Raw genomic sequence first — 21,081 nt, 5'->3', positions numbered from 1 at the left:
TGAGCAAAGCCTCTCACACACACTCTCCCACCATCTCTTTTCTCCCAACCTTTACTTTGATATTTCAGTTCATGTTCATTGTTAGTTTTAACTGTTCTTCACTGAAATCATAAGTTTCATGTGAGAGGCAGAGGCAGCAGATGGGAGGAGGTTGAATTGGAGAAAAGAAGGTAGACTCTCCTCCCTTCCCCCTACCATGCAGCACCTCTTACTCACCTCTCTTCTTCTCTCCACTTTCCTTCCTCTCCTGTCTCCCACCCTGCTTCTTGCCCTCTTCCCCTGCCCAAGCAACTCCACTCACCACAAAATTGAGGGAGAAGGTTGTGGAAGTGGATGGGGTAGGGGTAGGAAAGGGGTCCTCGAAGGCCCGCCATAGTGTTTCGGCTTCAAAGGCTGGTAACCAGTTGCATCTGACCTTCTCCCTCTGGCACAGTCCCTTCTGCTCCAGCTTGTACCATGTAGCCATCGTGACTTGGTCTCTGGTAGTAGGCCTGCAATTGGCCACGGGGAACTAGGCTGGGCCGGTTAGTATAGTAGATGTCTCCAAGAGCCGGTGGGCGAGGCAGCACCTCCCCCACCACCACCATGGCCTCGGGGCTGCTGTCAGGGTAGGGCGAGTCCCTCAGGTTAGACATGCTAGTGTACAAAGAGTCCCTGTTGGGGGAGGGGGCTTGGCCCTCTTCGCCCACCTCTCCCAGTTCTGCTGTGCAGCTCTCCGATTCCTCCATGTCACTCTGGTACAGGATGGACTGGGCCCTCTGCAGAAGCAGTGGCTCCTCCAGGGCTTTATACATGAGCTCAATCTCCAGGTTCTCCTCATGGGTCAGGGAAGGAGCATCAGGTACAATGGCGTCATCTTCACTGCTGCCGCCCCCTCCTGCTCCATTGGCACTAGCCGCCATGCTGGTCTCACCCCCATGACCTTTTGTGCCAGCGGCAGAGGTACTGCTGCCTGCGCCGCGAAGGTTGTTATGAACCAGTTCCGAGATGATCATCTTCTCGAAAGCGGCGGCATCAGTAAGATTGCGACGGCAGTCAGTCATCTTGGGCCCCTCGGCCGAGAAGTCACCACTGCGGAGGGAGTAGCTGTTGTTGAAGTTCCCGTTGAGGGGGAGGGTGTCCATGCCACAAGTGTCCCGGGCATTGTTCAGGGTGTGCTCTGGAAGACAACGAGGAGGTAAGAAAGAGAAAGAGAGAGAGACAGAGAAAGGAGAATTTAATCAAATGGCACAGTTGCCACACCTGCTAGTGTGACTCCCAGCTATCAGTGAGATGCAGGGTCATCAGGAAAAGTACCCAGTTATTCATGAACGGGGGCCTAAGGGCAGGATGCACACAACCTAGGACTCTGAAATCCTACTTCTGACACCAACTCTCTCCATGACTTGGAACGAGCCAATAAATACAATTCCTAGAGATTCCTTTTCTAAGCTTTTGAGGCAGGGCACCATAAACCCTACGACAATTATCTTGCAGAGAGCTATGCTCATTGCTGGCATTCCAGAAATATTAATAAGTGGATCATCAAACATGTTTCCCATAGCCAACCTCAGTCCCAAAGATCAGAACCTTACAATGATAGGACACTAGAATATTCTATAAGAAAACACCTTAACCTGTTGGAGCTGGGGGAGGTTTGTTTTAGATCAGAACCATGCCCAGAGGGATTAGGGAGCCACTGTGTCAGAACTTGATATAATTCAGGCTGTAAGGAGAGAGGAGGGAAGGCTGGTACCAGATCTGAACTGGTTTGGTAGGAATAGTTGGCTCTCAGTATTGCTAGGGATTAATTTATGCTCCAGCTTTCTCCACTCTGTCCTTCAGTTGTCTTTTCCCAGTCCTGGCATGGCTATTAAGCACTCCTGGCTTCTTTCATTTCCCCCTCTCCCCATCCTGGAGCCAGAAGTCCATTCTGCAGAGGTGTAAAAGGATTTGTTTATTTCCTGGTCAGGACTAGAGAATGACAGGGTGTGGGGGGCGGGGGGGGGGGGGGATTCACAATAATCATGGGGATTGGGATGGGGACAGAGCCCATGGGGATGGGGTGGGGATGGGGACAGAACCCACGGGGACGGGGCGGTGATGGGGACAAACTTTGTCCCCGTGTCACTTTCTACTTTGAAGCCTGTTAATGAACTGCACTGTTATTTATGTTTGAATGATGCAGACAACGATATTTTGATTTTATGGAAAAACAAGCAAACATGCTGGCCACAACTAGCAACATTTGCATGGGGATCCTGTACATCCTGCTACCAGCATATCTTCTGAGAAGACATCTTCTATTGCAGGAAGGACTGTGGAAGACAGCAGAGCTAGACTCAATCCTGAGATTGTTGATGACTTATTCATCCACAGATTTAAAAACCATAACAGTGCTTCATTGGGCTTATTTCTCCCCTCTAGGGCATACAGAGCAGGTTGTATTTTGTACACCTGGTGGATTAGGATTCCTTGGGGTAGTAGAAGTCAGCTATTGTTGGGGTTGGAAGGGTAAAGGGTGGTGGTGGTGGAGGGTTATTATAGGTTGCTCGTTGTTATAATAAAAAGATTTAAATATAAAATCATAATTGTTTGAGGCTTCTGCAGATGAGGATAGAGCCCATGGGGATGGGAACGGGGACAGAACCTACGGGGAGGGGACAGGGCAGGGATGGAAACAGAACCTGTGGGGATGGGGCGGGGACGGAGACAGAGCCCATGGGAACGGGGCAGGGACAAACTTTGTCCACATGTCATTCTTTAGCCAGGACCCACTGACCTTGGCCCCTCCAGAACCTGGTACATGTGCAACTCCAAAAGTGACCACCAGATGTCACCATTCTGTAAGGGCTCAAAGTTTGCAGCATTTCCAGCTCTGCTGGGCCCAGGAGTCAAACTCTGATAATCTGCTGTGGTAGCACTCATCACCACCAAGACAACAGGATGGGCTATCTTAGTTTATTAAAAGGGTCCCAGTCACTGTCATAGGGAAGATTCCTGCTCCCTAGACTGGCTGGTAAGGTTGTTGCTGTTGTTGTTGGTGGTGGGTTACAGTTAAAGCCCTAGGCCTGTTCTAGTCCCACATTAATACCTAGTGGCCATTCCAGTGGCCTCCATAGGAGCCTATCTGTCCTTCCACCCATTCCCTTCCCATTCTCTTCCCTCATCAACCCTTTCCCACCCCCCAGCCTAGTCAACCAGCAACAAAAGAAACATTTACTGCGAAAGCGAACTGGAAAGGAGTGACGTACTGGACTCTGGGAAGGTCCCTGCTGCAGGCGTGCAAGGAAGAAGAAAAAGAGGTGGGGGAGGGGAGAGAGAGAGAGAGAGAGAGAGAGAAGTTACGTTGTGTTGGAGAACAAAGAGAATACAGCTCGAACAGGCCAAACGCAGCCCCACTTCACCCGTGAAAAATCAAAGCCCTCCCCTCCCTCCCCCCCCCCCCACTTTTACCACAGCATCCACCCATGCATGCAACAACCACAATATCAGGTGTATGTCTATCTGCTCTGGGCATACATAGTTCTGAACAGGCAGATAGCAATTACATCTACCTGCAAATACTCACTGCATGGGGGGTAGGGGTGAAGGACTCTATAGTAGGGAGGATGAATTCCTTGTTAGAAAAAAGTGGGCAAGGAGAAAGCCTAAGGCTTGCTCAGAAGGAGGAGGGAATTTGTAAAGGGGTGTAAGTTGGGAGGAAGAAATCATGGGGCAAGATAACCAGCATGTAGTGGGAAATATGGTTGGTCTGCAATGGGGAGAAAGGTGAGCTTCAGGAGTAAGGATTATGCACCTGTGATGAGAGCAAGGGAGGTGGCATGAATATGGTGGAGGGAGACAGGGACTGCATGCAAAGGGGGGGGGGGGTGGAGGGGTAAAGGGATTTGGATTTAGCTCACGCCTGTCCCAGCAGTTCAAGGCCAGTTACCTGGCCTGTTCCCTCAAAGCTGAGTGGGAGTTCTCCACCTATAGTCCTGCCAGTGGGGGGGGGGGGGGGGGGGTGCTGTTTCACTATCACATTTTCAATAGCGAGGGACAGCCAAGCTCTCCAGGACTCCAGTGAACCTGCCTGACCCTAGCAATTGTAAACACAATATTGAAGCACTGCCACCCACTGGCAGCAATGCACTTGGAGGACTTCATCACAGCTTACTACTACTACTACTACTACTACTACTACTACTACTTATCATTTCTAAAGCGCAACTAGAGGGACCAGTAGACTGCAATCTAAGTTTGAGGCAAAGGAGGGTTAAGTGGTTTACCCAAAATCACAAGAAGAGGCAGTGGGATATGAATCCTGCTTTCCATGTTTCTCAACCTGCTTCTCTAACCAATTGTCTACTCCTAATGTTTAGAGGGTTAGAATGGAGGGAGAGGTGTTGAAAGAGATGGAGTTGAAGGAAGAGGGTGAGAGTGAGAGAATGGATGTGTGATTACAGAGGAGAGAAGGAAGAGGAGACAGAGTCAGAATGGAGGGGGAGGCATATAAACGAGGCACAGTGGAGGGAGAGGATGGATTTCTTACCTGGAGAGTTGAAGACTGGAGGTGAAGAGGGACTGAATCCCACAGACTCTGCAATCAGGGTGTTATAGGGACTGCTCCCACTTCGAGTCTGTAATACGGGGTTTGTTAGAAGGTGATTACCCATAGTTCCTAGAAAGGGTCATAAAGGGCAGATGACTACAGTGAGGCCTTCAGTGTAGTGAGAGTTGGGTGATGGTTGGTGAGGGATTGATGAATGTTACTGAGAGGCGGGTGTGATGGTCAGTGAAAAACTAATGGAGGTTAGTAAGAGGTAGATGATAGTCAATAAGAGATTGTTTGAGGTTATTGAGAGGCATATGATGGTCAGTGAAGGACTGATGGTCTTTTCTGAGAGGTTAGTGATGATTGCTGGAGGACTGATGAAGGTTAGTGAGGTGGGTGATGGTCAGCAAGGGATTGATAGAGGTTAGTGAGAGATAGATGATAGTCACTGACAATCTATTAGGATTATAGAGAGAGGCTTGTCAGTGGAGAATTTATGAAAGCTACTGAGAGGTGACGTTGGTCATTGAGGGCTTGATGGAAGTAGGATCAGTGAAATGATACTGTTATTGAGAGACGAATGGTGATTGTTGGAGAATTAATGCAGTATCCAGAAAAGGTGCCAAATGGAGATTTTTGGAGGTTAGAGAATGGTTTCCTCACCTCGGTTCAAAGTGGGAGTGCTGTTGATATCACCAGCCATGAAGGAAGACTCTGTTTGTTTTCGGACTGTGTCATTCCACATCCTTCTGATCCGACTCTTTAGGATCAAGAGAAGAGAACAGTGAGAGAAGAGAGGAATTAGAAATAAGAGAGGAGACACAGATCACATGACAGCTTTCTCACCTCTTCTGACAAGTACTCACAATGAAACCACAACATTCCTCATCTCATCCAGTCAAAACCAAGCATCAACCACCAGTCAAGATGCTCTGTTTTCATCTTCACAAGACTTTCTGATGGATGAAACATTCAATACACCCCACACCCTACCTGTGTCCCCGTGTAATAGCGGTTGTTACTTCTCATGGCAGATGTCTTCAGGGACCCATGTGCCCCTCCAGGTGGGCTTCGAACACAACAGTGGGAATGGCGCAAGCACTTGCTATACTCCTTGTGGACCTGGTGGAAACGGATGGGGAAGGAGAAGGAAGGGTTTGTAAAACTGGCCATAAGATGGTCAACCCTACCCCAGCCCTCAGGAGACTTAGTGTTGGAAAGCACCATGTTGAGATATTATTATAGGTTTATTACTTATAGCTCACTTTTACCCAAGGAAATGGTCCATTCAGTGCAAATAACCCCAAAATAAGGTCCTTACAAGTGTAGCCCCATATGCTGCCTTCAACACATGACATTTTAAAGTTTTCTTAAATGCCTAAGTGTCTTTCAAGAGTCTTATAGTCATTCCACTCTCTTGGTGTAACAATCGAAAATTCTACATCGAGTTTCTTCAAAGAAAAATGACTGCAGAACAGGAACAGAGAACATGATCGATGATACACCTGTACCAGCAATTTCAAATGATGTGAAGAAGAACGATACAGTGCTTGAAGAGCTAAGAGACATGACGGAAAGAGCAACAAATAGGGAGCTCTCACTCTTCTGCTTTCCACTATGTTGTGACGACCAAAAGGTCTGGCTATTCATAATTGTTTCTGATATCTAATGGGGCCTTCAGTGAGTAGATGTGTATCAGAACTAGGGACAATCTCATTGGCCTATCGCCAAAGACCCAAAGACAGGAGGCCCAATTTAGACAGCGGCAATCAGAATTTTGCTAACTGCTGCCAGCATTAAACCTGGAAATTTAATGCCAGGCCATGTCCAGGCACTGGAACTGAATTTCTGGAGCCAGCTAACACATAGCGGAAGTTTTGCAAGGCTGTTACTTGAGCTCTTGGCAGCCATTTTGAAGCGGCGCCAGGAGCAAGACAGTCTGCAGACACGCCAGGCAGGAAAGAGGGGGCTCTTTCATGCACCGAAGAGGTCACTAGACCACCAGGGCACCACACTAAGGTAAAGGAGGGGAGGGGAGGATAGAACGCCCGGCTGGCAAAACCTGCCTGGATGCCTGGCCATGTCCTCAAAAAGAGAACATGTCCAGGTAAAACCAGACGTATGGTAACCCTACCCTAACCGAGCCAGTTAGAGCCATTATTCAGCTTCTTTACCCAGTTAAGCACTACTAAATTTCAGCAGCCAGCCAGCTCAGCAGGGTTTAACAAGGCATAAGCCTCTCCTGTCCAGTTCAACCCCTTTAAATACTGACCCTCAAATGTTTTAAGGCAAAATAAATGGAAGCTTATTTGCTCAGTTGGGTAGAGGTGACTGGACAGGGAACATAAAATGTTTTACCTATAAGCTTCCCCTTGTGAGATCCTACTTTGAACGTTAGGCAAGGGATCCTCCTGCTGCTGGGAGCAGCCATTTTGTGCAAGTGGTGGCTGCCCTAGTGATACTAAGTTTGCTGTGTCACAAAATGGCTGCTCCCAGCAGCAGCAAGAGCCACAAATTTGAAATGAGTGCCAGAGAAGAGTATCTCTGAAACTTACCAGCCTTCCAGACATCTATATAGGGCAGTAAACCTTTTTTTTCCCGATTTGCCCTAAGAAGTGTCCTTTGAAAGCAAATTGTACCATGTGATGTGAAGCCATCTGTTAATTCTGGTTTTCTAATTTGCTGATATCAAGCCCTGGTTTTAATATGACACTCCAATCAAGAGGTATGCATTAATTTTGCAGATGGCATCCCTCTGCACACTTCAGGCCGACTGTTGGACTTTGGGGTGAGAAGACTTGCAGTTCTGTAAAAAGTTCTCCAGAGCATCTCTTCGTGGCGTGGAGAGGACCCTGCCGTATGCGGTGCTGCTGGGTTTCCATGGCAACCCCAATCTCCAGACCAGGCTGCCTGAAACCACTTTGAAATTTTGTTTTCTTTTCTTTCTTAACAGGCCTGTTTCAGAGAGAGGGGGAGATTATTGCAGCTTGTTAATTAGGCCACACCTGCCACTTGTTCAGGCTCTGGGATGTCCAGGCAACACCTGCAGGTGTTAATAATCGCTTTAGGGGAAAAGAAATCTGTTTTATCATATTCCTGCCAAGATTAAAGGGGCACTGGGGGGAACAACAGGAAGGGGAAGGTGTGAACAGGCACTGTGCCAGACCAGACGAGTGAACCCCCCCTCCTCATTTCTACACTCAATTAAAGTTTATACTGTAGAAGAACTGAAGTGTGTGTACATATAGAACTGCCTTTACCTCAGTTTGGCATCAAGGTAAAGAGTAGTAATAAAAAGTGAGAAAGCAGGGAGACATGGTGAATGGGCTGTGGAAAGAACATTGTGTTGAGGGAGAGGATAGAAGACTGCTGGGGTTGAGTTAGAGAAAGATTATGTTCAATTGATGATAGGGGAAAATTTGTTGAGGTGAGGATAGAGGGAGATGTGTTGGGGGGGGAGGATAGAGGGAGATGTGTTGGGGTGAGAATAAGGGAAGATGTGTTGGGGTGAGGATAGGGGAAGATGTGTTGGGGGCTGAAGTTGTTGGATGAGGTGAGCATAAGGATAAGGGAAGATGTGTTTGGGGGTTGAGGATAGGGGAAGATGTGTCGGGGGTTGAAGATAAGGGAAGACCTGTTGGAGTGAGGATAGAGTAGAAGAGGCTGAGCTCTTACCTTCTTCTGCAGGGCGCAGTGGAAGATGAATATGAACATCCCTTGGAAGGCGTTGAAGGTGGTGAACAAGTAGGCCATGACAATAGACTCCTTGTTGATGAAAAGGAGGCCAAAGGCCCAGGTAAGTCCAAGGAGGAAGAGAAGGGCAATAGCACCAAGGGCCCAGGACCTGTAACCCAAACACAGGAGAAATAACGTGCAAAGCCAGTGACGGAGAGGAAATCGGACTAACGATGAAGAGGGAGGTGGGGAAGACGAGAGGGACAAAAAGGGATATAAAAGTGACAGGGCAGAAAGAAGGTGAGAAAAGAGAAGGTTAGGGATGGAGTGTGTGGGAGAGAGAAGTGACAGGAGAAAGGGTGACAGTATGAGAGAAGGTAAGGAAAGGAAGAAAGGAGAAGGAGAGAATACAGGGGGAATGGAGGGAAACAGGAAAGGATTGGAAGGAGGGTGAGAGAATACAAGCCAGGCACAGCCAGGGACTGGCTGATGGAGAGATAGAGAATGCTGGGTGGGGGGGAATGAAGTTAGAAGAGATAGAATGCGGTGGGGGGGGGGGGGGGGACAGAAAAAGGAATTGGAGAGGGTGGATAAAGCAGGAGGCATGGTAGAAGGATGCCATGTTCTGACCTGGTTAATGAACAGCAAGGAAAAGTAAATTCTGTTCATAGCATGCAGACATGGCTGAGCTTCAGCACTTGAAGCATGAGGGAGCCAGGGACGGAAACACTTCACCAAACAGTGTCTAATCCCCTTTCCTTCCTCTTTAGTCCCATTCTAGGTTTTTCACCTTCATAACTGGCACCCAGTTCTCTCACGCCAACCATTCAGGATTCCTAGGAAATAACTCATTTCCCCTCCCCCCCACCATCTGCATCCTTCTCTCAACCTCTGTACACAGCGCAGCAGAGGCAGTGTAAGGCCCAGACATCCATCCACCAACATGCATACACATACACTTCCACACAGATATCCACACACACAGACATGCTCTAATCCGCATATGCATGTACACACATACATATACAAACATTTACATATATGAACATAAGAATAGCCATTGTCCATCTGGCCCAGTATTCTGTGTCCAACAGTGGCCGATCCAGGTCACAAGTACCTGGCAGAATCCCAATTAATAGAAACATTTCATGCTACCAATCCCAGGGACAAACAGTTGTTTCCCCATGTCTATCTCAATAGCAGACTATGGACTTTTCCTCCAGGAACTTGTCCAAACCTTTTTTAAACCCAGATACACTAACCGCTGTTACCTCATTCTCCGGCAATGAGTTCCAGAGCTTAACTATTTGTTGAGTGAAAAAAATATTTCCTCCTATTTGTTTTAAAAGTATTTCCATGTAACTTCATTGAATGTCCCCTGCTCTTTGTACTTTTTGAGAGTGAAAAATCGATTTACTTCTACTTGTTCTACATCACTCAGGATTTTCTAGACCTCACTCATATCTGCCCTCAGCCATCTCTTTTCCAAGCTGAACAGCCCTAACCTCTTTAGGCTTTCCTCATACAAGAGGAGTTCCAGCTCCTTTATCATTTTGGTGGCTCTTTGAACCTAATCTAATTCCGCTATATCTTTTTTGAGATACTTTGTCCCATTAAACCATTTTTGTCTCTGTGTTCCATAATTTTATTCTTTATAATAGTTTCCACTATTTTGCCTAGCATTGAAGTCAGGTTTACCAATCTGTAATTTCCCAGATCAACCCGGAACCCTTTTCACAAATTGGCATTACATTTGCCATCTCCTAATCTTCAGGTACTACAGACGATTTTAACGACAAGTTACAGATCACTAATAGCAGATCAGCAATTTTATGTTTGAGTTCTTTCAGTACGCTAGGGTGCATGTCATCCGATCCAGGTGACCTACTACTCTTTCTTGTCCACTTGGCTCAGTATGTCTTCCAGGTTCACTGAGATTCCTTTCAGTTCCTCCGTAGCGTCATCCTTAAAAACAGCTTTCGTTATGTGCACAGACTAAATGATTCTCTGCTGGATGTTTCCTGTTTTTATTCTGAAGAACACTTTTTAGATCTTGTCTGCAAAAAGACCCCTGAGGCAGGCTTTTTCAAGCCGAAACATGGTCCTGTGTCTGGTCTACTTTACCCTTCAATAAACTACATTCTTGAGAACTCACCTACTGTATGTTTGATTAAGTGTTGGGAAGACTTATCCATTTGCCTTACTGTTTCTATGGACTCTGTAAGGTTTCCTCTGCTCCAACATGTTGATGGTTTTCTCCTTTGTATGTTTTTACAGGCAGATCTCTTACATCTTCTTCCATAAAGATTGAAGCAAAGAATTCATTCAGTCTCCCCACTATGGCCGTGTCCTCCGAGTGCCCCTTTTGCTCCTTCATGATCCAACAGTCCCACAGATTCCCTCACAGACTTTAACAACTTTTTCAGGTTCATCAAAAGCAGACTGTGAGGTTTTACCTCTGTGGCAAGTTTCTCTTCATATTCTCTTTTAGCTTTGTTTATCAATACCTTGCATCTAACTTGCCAGTGCTTAGATTGCTTCTTATTTTCTTCATTCAGGTCCTCTTTCCGTTCTTTGAAGGGTGTTCTTTTAGCTCTAATAACCTCTTTCACTTCACCTTTTAACGATGCTGGCTGCCATTTGCTCTTCTTTCCACTTTTGTAAATATGTGGAATACATCTGGTCTGAGCTTCCAAGATGCTATTTTTAAATAACATCCATGCCTGATTTAAAGACTTTAACCTTTGCAGCCGATCCTTTTATTTTCTTTTTTAACCATTTTCCTCATTTTATTGTAGTCACCCTTTCAAAAATTAAATGCTGCTACAATAGATTTTGATTGTGACTTCACTCTAGATATTAGCTCATGCATACATACACAAACATAAACACACATATACAAGGCATATAAACACACACACATTCAGACATATGTACACACATGCACACACATATGTAAACACATACATGCACACAGACATATATACAAATGCATACATACTGTATACATCAACACAAACACACATATACACAGGCATACAGACACACAGAGGCATATACACACACGTAAAACCACACATAAATACATACAATAAATACATAAATGTATACATACATACTGTATACATCAACACAAACACACATATGCACAGGCATATAGACACATACACACTCCCACAGAGACATAACCCCACCACAGGACAGATACAGCACAGGATGCTGGGACTTGTAGTTTCCTGCTTTTATCAGAGAAACTGGAATTACGAGTTCCACAGACACTCTGCAGGTAAAAGCAAGACTGGACTCAGGCCAGTTGAAATGATTTGAACTCACTTGATGTTATCGAGACGGCTGGAGTCCGGCTTCAGCACCGACGTGTTCCGGATCATCTTGTGCAGAGTGATCATCAGAAATACCAAGTTAATCTGAAAAAAGGCAGGAAGTACAACTTCTGGCACAGAAGCAACTCATCTGTCAGAGCAGCCTTAGCTGCTGATGTTTCCTTCTCACCACCAAACTCCTGCTGTCCTTCTCTGGGAAGGGGCCATCTCCCTCCCTCTCACCACCCAGAGCTTCCACTATCCCATACTGGAAAGGAGCCATCTCCCTCTTTCTCTCTCCCCACCTCTTCAGCTATCGCACACTGGAAAGGGGCCATATCCTTCCCTCTCACCTCAAAAGCTGCTACTGACCTGCATTGGAAGGAGCTATCTCTCTCCGTCTTACCCCCAGGTGTCACACACTGAAAAGGGACCACCTCCCTCCCTCTCAGCCCCAGAAGTCCTAGTGTTCTGCACTTTGGAAAGGGGCCATTTCCCTCCTTCTCTCCCCCAGAACTGTGACTGTCCTGCACTGGAAAGGAGATGTTGCCCTCCCTCTCACCCCTAGAGCCCTCACTGTCCCATGCTGGGGAGACTCTGCCTCTTTAGCTTCTTTGCAGCTTTCTTTCTGGTAGTGGAGAGAGAATGAAAGCCACCGAATGGAGAGCCCCTGGCGCTGTGCATAATCACTGTCTCCCCGCTCAGTGGATGCAGTCAGAGAGAATCTCCCAGCACTTTGCACTCCATCGACCTGGCTAAGACTGCTCCTTATTTCAGTCCTACTTTCCGTAACAGATATACTGATTAAATCAGCCATTGATTTCTCATCGGGAGATGGAAGACAGCAGACAGGCTGGAGGAGCAGGCTTGGATAATGACTTCTGTGACACAAGCTGGCAAGATCATCAAGGGACTGCAGAGATTAGAAACACCAGTGCCAGCCACTCAAGGCTGGTTTGAAGGGAAAAGTGTCACTGGGGTATTGTGGGAGGGCTTGTGAACTGCCTCACAAAATCTAATTCACTCAGAGTCAAGGGGGATGAACAGAGCTGAGTGTGTGTGGGGGGTGTTCGGTAGTGGAATGCAGGACTGAGATGCACTGGCAGAGCTCTGTGGGAGGGGGGAGGGAAGAGGTCTCAGTAGTAGAATATATGACTGAGGTGCATCAGCAGAGCTGTATGTGTTTGTGTGCATGTGTGTGTGTGGGGGGGTCCCTCTGTAGTGAAATGTAGGACAGAGGTGTATCCACAGAGCTCCATCTATGTGTGTGAGGGTGTGTGTGTGTGTATCTCTGTACTAGAATACAAGAGCAAGTATCAGTTGAGCAGTGTGTGTGTCTGAAAGAAAGATGGGTCATTCTCAGTACCGAGCACCATGAGCCGTGATCTTCCAATTCACCCCACACTTACCAGGATGACAAGGGAAACTGGGCCGATGAAGCTCCAGATAAAGTAGTTATCCACCCGGAGCCAGCATCTGCCAAAGGGAAGGACAAGAGGGGGGGTCACTGGAAGTGTTACCAGTTCTTTCTTTGTTTAAGAAATCACTTTAGGAAGTGGTTTTGAGGGACAGCAGCAGAACAAACAGCAGGAGATTGAAAACAGAGGGCAACCCTTAATTTCATTATGGAGATTTCTAGGGATCTCTGGGAGTTCCTGCAGGATCTCACAGCACAGGAGACAATGTCCTCCACTATATCTAATGCAGATCTCTGAGACTTTCTACTGGATCTCATGGCACAAGAGATAGTGGCCTCAGACTGATGAAAACATAGTACATGTTGAATATTGGAGACCTGGAAGCTCCAACACTAGCAGAGTGGCCCAGCTGGAGCCCGTACTTACGCTTTTTCTGTGCCATAACCACGGTAGTCAATGGCAGCTGCAATCCCAACCACCAGCGCTGGGAAAAAATAGCCCCAGAGGTAATAGTATATCTTGCGGGAGTATTCGCTTTCAAAGACCTCCACCAGCATCAGGTAGAGGTGGACTCCCTCCAGACACATCCAGGAGAAGGCCGCCAGGAAGAAATAGTGCAATAAGCCAGCAAAGATAGGACAGGCGATCTGGGGAAGGCAGAGAGAGAGAGAGAGAGAGAGAGAGAGAGAGAGAGAGAGAGAGAGAGAAACAGAGAGAGAAAGAGAGAGAGAAAGAGAGAGGGAGAGGAAGACCAAGGGTTCAATCAAGGTCATGTTTGCCTGCAAATTACAGTTCATCAATAGGAACTAGCTGAACTGGTCTTGGTATTATTTTGTCCACCAATTTCTCTAGGAAAAGCAGAAAGACTGAGTTCCAGCATGCATTTGGGAGGGAAGGGTGACATCAGGATTGGCTGAACCCATCCCTGAGGCACGAGCTGCCAAGAGACCCCCATCCCAAGGACTTAAGATGTTTGTCATGCAGGTCAGATCAAAAGTCTATTAAATTGTCTATTGGAAGTGCTCTGCAAATCCAAAATGGGGAGCTCCCTTCCCTGCTGCTTGACTTCACCACTACTCACCTCATACTGTGTTTTATCGATTCCAACCAGGAAGAGGAGCTCAGCCACAAAGAGGTTGATACACAGGTTCTTATGGATGGTGTTGCGGTCTGTCTGGAGACCTCGCAGGAAGCAGAAGGTGGAGATGCAGATGGCCAAACAAACCAAGGATATCACAATGCCCACCCAGGTGATGACAGATAGAAGGAGTTCATTTATCCGACCCTGGTACTGGCGGAAGAGAGAGGGACCTAGTGTTAGAAAACCAGCACTATGCCAGCCTGCTCTAGGGTTTCCAATTCACCCTCCCTCACTGACCCACAGGGCAACAGGCTCCAGTCTGCAGTTTCTAATGGGGCTAAAATTAAGGACTGGGTTAGTCTCATGTTGATGTGAATTCTACAACTGTGCAACGCAAAGGAAAGGTTTTTTCTCCAATCCAGACAGGTACATCTGGTTCTGATTTAATTCCCATCACATGCAGTGGCATGTAAATGTGATCTACCTGGGGGAAACCACAAGATCTACCGAAAATCCAAACTACCTACAGAAACAGACTATGTATAAACACACGCAAACACAAATAGACACATACAGAAACACAGAAGCACGCTGCACAATTAGAGACCAATCTCATGTTTGCCTACATTGACAAAGTTTATTGAAAAAATCATCTTATGACAGTTAACTGAATTTTTGGAGAAAGTGAATGTTTTGGATTCTTTTCAGTATGATTATATGCGAAACCATAGTACTGAACCTGCCTTGCTGTCGACTATGGATGTGATGCAGACAGGGATTGGATCAGCGTTGTAATTATTTTTTAGTTTTGTTGGATGTTGCGACAGTGTTTGTTACGGTGAACTATGCGGTTTTACGGACTAGATTACAAGCTTGCGGAACGTGTTGGGAGGAGCCAAGTTCATTCATGGGGTGAGAAGGCCTTTGGCCCCTTTCTTGTATACTATTCATTTTCACATATCATTGTGCCATCGCTAATCTTTTTAAAGACTCGTGCCTGGTTTTACCACCTTCCTCTGCCAGATTTTACTATTCAACCTTGAATCATAACTACAAAGTCATTAAGACTCCTGAGGTACGCAATATTGCCGAAACACAGTGCCGTGTCAAGTCAACTTCAATAAAGGACCCATTTTTTACATTTCCTTCTCGTCTCCTTTGGACTTTGGAAGAGTCTTGTTGATCATGCTACTCCCTTGCTCCTGCATTTAAATCTTTAAGTGACAGATTGCGAGAATTTTGTGTTGGCGATCAATTTTCCAGTCTTAGGAAATTGCTAACTGGTGTACGGTGGGACTCTTCTTTATCAGCAGGTGTTGTTCAACATCTATTTGAGCCCATCATCTCAGAAATAGTGCAGTTCAAATGTGCGTTACTGTATCTATGTGGATGATGTTCAATTTTTTAATGAATTTGATACAAATTTAGGATCAGCGTTTACAAAATGCTTTTAGCGAGGCCGCAATTGGCTTTGGGATTATAAACTGGTGCTAAATGTTCAAAAGAAGTGGTGTTGATAGAAGAGTTTTCGGATGAGATGATGCCAGTGACAGTTCATCTAAAAGATCAGATGAATCGCATGTCCTGACAAGTTAGGTTGGATTCACCATTGATCTTAGCACCATATACCTACATTGATTGAGAGTTCTTTCTTTAAACTTAGAATGCAGAGTAAATGGAAATCTTCTTTACCAGCATCAGGCTTTCGTTCGATGGTTCAAAGCCTTGTTTTGAATGGTCTCAATTACTGTAACTCTTTGTATTTAGGGTTGTCTACCTCAAAAATACATGTGTGTTGCAGATGGTTCAGAATGTTGCAGCCCACTTGGTCACAGGTTGTTCACATTTTAAGCATGTTACACCTTGTCACGTATACACAGCAGGTAACTAGGTTTGTGAGCCCTTGGACCACTGCCGAGGAGCGGCAGCGGCAGGAGAATCATCCAAACACCAGACAAGGCAGACCGGAACTGGAACACAGTGGATCGGGGCGAGGCTTCACCTACACTTAGCTACCCTTCACCCAGAGTTAAGCTCCGGGCTGCAGGCAGCCGGCAGGACTTACCGGACAGGACAGGAAGGCCGGACTGCAGGACACAGCAGCAGGCAGACAGACAGCAAGAAACACTAGAAACACGCTGGGTTCCAGGGATACAGCAGGCAAACGAATAGTCCAGAAATAAGCCGGGTCAGGCAGGTGGCAAGCAGAAGAATAGTCCAGTAACAATCCGGGTCTAGGCAGGCGGCAAGCAGGAGAATAGTCCAGTAACAATCTGGGTCTAGGCAGGTGGCAAGCAGAAGAAAAGTCCAGTAGCCAAGCAGAGACAAAGTCACCAAAGAGTAAAAGCACAAAGGCACTGCAACAACTCACACCAAAGGAACACCTCTGAAGAACACTGTTGCAAGGCAACTAGGAACCTTACCAGGTGGTTAATAAAGGCAGGTCACAAGGGAGTTCACCAGGTATGGTTGCTGCTTGGTTCCAAAAAACTCCCAAAACAATCTGGAGAGCTGGAAGATCCGGACCAAACCAGCATACCTTCTGGAACACGGGAACCGGTAAACCATCAATTTGCAGCATTCCCCAGGTCTAAACCCTGGGGACCGAGGTGACTGCAAGCCAGGGACCTGGGCACAACCGTGACACACCTATTTTGCGTAACTTTCATTGACTTCCAGCTGAGGAGCAGATTTGTTTAAGGTCTTATAATTAATACACAAGGCATTAGAAAATCCTACTACTTTTTATCTGTCCTCTGTTCTGAATGTTTATATGCTGAATCGGCTACTCGGATCAGAGGGATCTTTTCATTTATACCAGAGTTGCAGAAGATACGGCTTGAGAAAACTCATGAGTGTTTTTTCTGCGGCAGGTCCAATGATGTGGAACTCATTGCTGATGTGTATTAAAATGACTACAGATATTATACAGTTCAAGAAACTTTTAAAGTACCATCTGCTTGTTCGAGCTTATCATATAATATAAATTTAAAGCCGTGGGTGTGGGTTTGGGTTACTGTTGTAGTGAGAAATGAGAGAAATTGGAGGAAAATGAGGCAGAAGGAATTATTGGATCTGTATTTTAATGTTTGCTTTGATTGGTTTTGATTATGTATTTTATTGATTATGAATGCTTATTGTACTCCACTTAGGTATAGACTGAATATAAGTTAATAAACTAAACACACGCATACACACGCATACACATATATACATACAAATATACATGCACACACACACACAAATATATACAAACATACTCAAACATACAGGCACATATACACACACACAAATATTCACATACACAAATGCACACATATACACACACAAATATACATATATATATACACACAAAAATGCACACATACACATACATACTCACATACAAACACACATGAACGTATAAATATACACACACATGCAAACACATACATACAAAAATACACACATACATTTGTGCACACAAATTCATGCACAAACACATGAACACACACATATGAACATGCATATGCACACACATAAACATGCATATACACACATACATGAACACACACATACAAACATGCATATGCACACACATGAACATGCATATACACACATACATGAACACACACACACATACATGAACACACGCACACACACACACACATACACACATACATGAACACACACACACACACACACTTAATCTACTGTTGGTTAACCAGGATAGGAAAAGCAGGCAGGTTTCCATGGGCTCTGCCCACTGATAGCAGATGACCTGACCATTCTCCTTTAGTATTTTACACTGCAGAGAACAAGTCAGGTCTCCTTTAACACTGCCCACTGCTAGCAAATGACCTGTAAGGTTTCTTCTAGTGTTTTGCACTCTGCAAGGATGACGACAGGTCTCCTTTAGCACTGCACACACTCAGCAGAGTCATGGGACTCCACAGACCATGCAGGGCAAGGGGCTGCAATTAGCAAGGTCAGTAATTATTTTGTCTTTTAGCAGAGAGCTTTAAATCTGCTCATTGACTGTCTGCCCTGCTGAGTCCTGAATTGGACAGAAACTGAAACCTCAGAAGTAAGCAGAGAATGGACACCCCTAATAAGAGCTCCTCTCACAGCCCCAAAACTGCCTCCCCCTGTCAGAAACTCAGCCCTCAGCCCCTGCATCCGAAATGACTGTGGAGTATCACACAGTGCAGGCAAAAAAGTTCATCCTAAGGTGTTTTTCTCTTTCTTCTATCTACCTCACTGTATCACACATTGTGAGGAACAACGATCATCCCCTGGCATTTCTCTCCCTTGTGTCTCACTGTATCACACACTGGAAGGTATAAAGACCATCCCCAGGCATTTCTATCCCTTCTGCCTCAATGTATCACAAAAGCATGTGGCAGTGAATAAAAACCCCCTTCCCAAGGGGGTTTCTGTCCCTTTGGATTGTGACTAATCCTAGACAGGGCCATTTATTTTCAACTGCTTCCACGAGCCACAGAGCTGTGATGAATTCTCTTGCTTAGAATGCCACAAGCTGCCCATAAATGATAGTATTCTATAATTTTTGTGGTTAACTGGACATCCCACCCACGTTCTGCCCATCATGTTTGATCATCTTCAAATTCCTCGCCATCATATGGAATAGCGTGTAGACAGGATTTTGCCATTGATCTGTGTGTGTGTCCTTGGTGCCTATTTGTTGGTATCCTCCTCAGAGGATCATCCCCGAATGGCGCCACGCCATGGAGATTACAGAACTTCAGATCCCAGCAATACTGCACAGTCGGCCACATCGTGCATTCCTTCTGGTCACTGGGTTAACCTGTTACACCCAGTTAATTATGCGATTATGCATGGGCATAATTTTCCATATAATTAATGAGAGCATGCATAATAGTGTGATTCTGCATAATATACCCCAGAAAAGTTTCCTGGTGGTCCAAGGGACCCCCAGACTTCCCACTGGACCCTCCCACTGGACACCTCCCTAACCTCCCCCCCTCGGGGCTTCTGCATAAGGATATTTCTGGCTTGGAGATCCTGGACTAGGGAGCAGGGTCAGCATTAGGGGGATGGAAACAGGGCAGTTGCTCTGGAATCCCATGCCAAAGGTGTCCCCAAACCTTCTTAGAGACACAGCTCATTAGATGTGCTTTGGGGCCCCTTCCAAATTTCTCTCATAGAACCCAGCATGTTTAACACCAGCACTGCCTAGAGAGCCTCCAATAATGGCAGAAGCCCCCTCCCCCACCTACAGTGGACCTGAATTATACCTGTCCTTGAAGGGGTCCAGGTGATATCCTTTTTTACTACTGCCATCTTTCAAAATGGTGGTGCCTGGCAGGGCCGCTGAGAGACTGGGCCGGGCCCGGGGCAAGGCCGTCCCCAGGGTCCCGCCCCCGCCACCGCTCCCCCCTCCACCCCCCCTGAGGTCGTCGCCGCTCCCCCCTCCCCCCGCCACCGGGCCCCCTGCATTGAAATCACAGAGCCTCTCACCTCTGTGTGAAAGCGCTGCAGGCAGCAGCAGATTGCCTCCCTTCGGGCCTCCTTCCCTCCGTGTCCCGCCCTCATCTGATGTAACTTCCGTGAGGGCGGGACAGGGAGGGAAGGAGGCCCGAAGAGAGGCGATCTGTTGCTGTCTGCAGCGCTTTCACACGCAGGTGAGAGGCGCTGTGATTTCAATGCAGGGGGCCCGGCCCAGTGGCAGACGGTCGACGACGGAGGGCGGGTGGGACTGTGGTGCTGGGCCCCCCTTGGAGGCCCGGGCCAGGGGAATTTTGTCCCCCCTGTCCCCCTCTTGGCGGCTATGGTGCCTGGCTCCTAGTGTGCATTGGAATGCACCACTATAGAATCAGGTGCCACCATTTTGAAAGGCAGTGGTGTTAGAGGCAGGAATGAAGATGTGAGTGGGTGGGGGCAGGAAGTCCAGGGGAGGTCCAGAAAGGAATTTGGGAGGGGGGATCAGGAGGCAGTGCAAAGGGCTACTTGGACCACTAATGTTTTTGTGGGGGAGGAGGAGGGGGCAGGAGAGGAGGTATGGAAGGCGTAAGGGAGCCACTGAACCACCATGGCTTTTTTGGGAGGGTCAAGGGTGGGGAGATGCAAAGGGGCCATTGTGGCTTTTTTTCAGGGGTTGAGTGAGGCAAAAAACTCAGCACACTTGTCCCAGGAATAGTGGCACCCCTGCTTCACACCATTACTATTATCTATACCCAAGGGAATTATACCTAATTTTGAAATTTTTGGCACATAATTTTAAAATATTTGGTGCGTAATTCCCTGGGGTGCACCCAGTAATCTCATCAATACGTGACACAACATTTTGTGGTTAGCAGCAGTTCCTCTGATTCACTTTGAAAAGTTATTATACCTTCTTCTACGAGACTTTATGGAAGGTAAACTGCTATAAAAGTGCCCCCTCCCCCACCTTGTGCCAACTGTCCCTGTATAAAGCCCCAGAGGCCAATCAGAAGCAAGATCCTGTCTCCCAAGGGGTTTTACTCACCATCTCTCGGTGAGTCATTAGCAGCGCAAAGTTCGTCAGGTGACTACAGGAGCAGGTCGTGTGGGTCTTATTGGTGTCCAAGAGTCGGCAGCCCTGGGTTGACCAGTAGCCCATCATGGTCCGCTCTGAGTAATTCCAAAAGGAACAGTTTGCATTGAAGTGGTTCTTGGTCTGGAGGGAAAAGGGGGGAAGAGAAGAAGACATGAAGAGATGAGAGGTAAGTTCAGATCCCACCTTTTCCACCAACCTTCTGCCTATGACATTAAGGCTCTCTTTGTGTGTGACCCCGGGGGGTGAGTCATTTTATCTCCCTGTGGCCCAGTTCTAATCCCCGACTCTGTCACTGACTCTCTGTGGGTGAACACTATCTCCTTGTGCCTCTGTTCTAATCCCCAGCTCTGCCACTGTGTGTGTGTGTGATCTCAGGAAGAGTCATATTATCTTCCTGTGCTTTCATTCGAATCCCTGATGTGACCTTATCACCAGTTGCTTTATCCCAATGCATCAGTTCTAATCCCCAGATCTGTCAGTGATTTGCTGTGCATGATCTGGTGGTTCTAGAAGGTGGAGAATTTTCTATG

The 21,081-nt window shown here is 46.7% G+C and overlaps 1 protein-coding gene across 1 annotated transcript in view; it reads right to left on the bottom strand.

Annotated features, from left to right (window-relative positions):
- Positions 1-386: 386 nt before the first annotated feature.
- Positions 387-21,081, bottom strand: part of ADGRL1 (adhesion G protein-coupled receptor L1) — an 87,473-nt gene continuing 66,778 nt past the window's right edge. Inside the window, exons 13-23 of the mRNA XM_030194713.1 lie at positions 20,501-20,671; positions 14,011-14,220; positions 13,356-13,576; positions 12,921-12,987; positions 11,525-11,616; positions 8,192-8,360; positions 5,510-5,638; positions 5,180-5,276; positions 4,514-4,642; positions 3,234-3,251; positions 387-1,159 (exon numbers count right to left, since the gene is read on the bottom strand). Coding sequence (XP_030050573.1) covers positions 387-1,159; positions 3,234-3,251; positions 4,514-4,642; positions 5,180-5,276; positions 5,510-5,638; positions 8,192-8,360; positions 11,525-11,616; positions 12,921-12,987; positions 13,356-13,576; positions 14,011-14,220; positions 20,501-20,671 — 2,076 coding nt within the window. The remainder of the gene's footprint in view (positions 1,160-3,233; positions 3,252-4,513; positions 4,643-5,179; positions 5,277-5,509; positions 5,639-8,191; positions 8,361-11,524; positions 11,617-12,920; positions 12,988-13,355; positions 13,577-14,010; positions 14,221-20,500; positions 20,672-21,081) is intronic.

Source organism: Microcaecilia unicolor, chromosome 3 (genome assembly GCF_901765095.1).
Source record: "Microcaecilia unicolor chromosome 3, aMicUni1.1, whole genome shotgun sequence".
Taxonomy (NCBI): domain Eukaryota; kingdom Metazoa; phylum Chordata; class Amphibia; order Gymnophiona; family Siphonopidae; genus Microcaecilia; species Microcaecilia unicolor.
The sequence above is the reverse complement of the archived record's forward strand: the minus strand, read 5'-3'. Positions and strand labels throughout refer to the sequence as shown.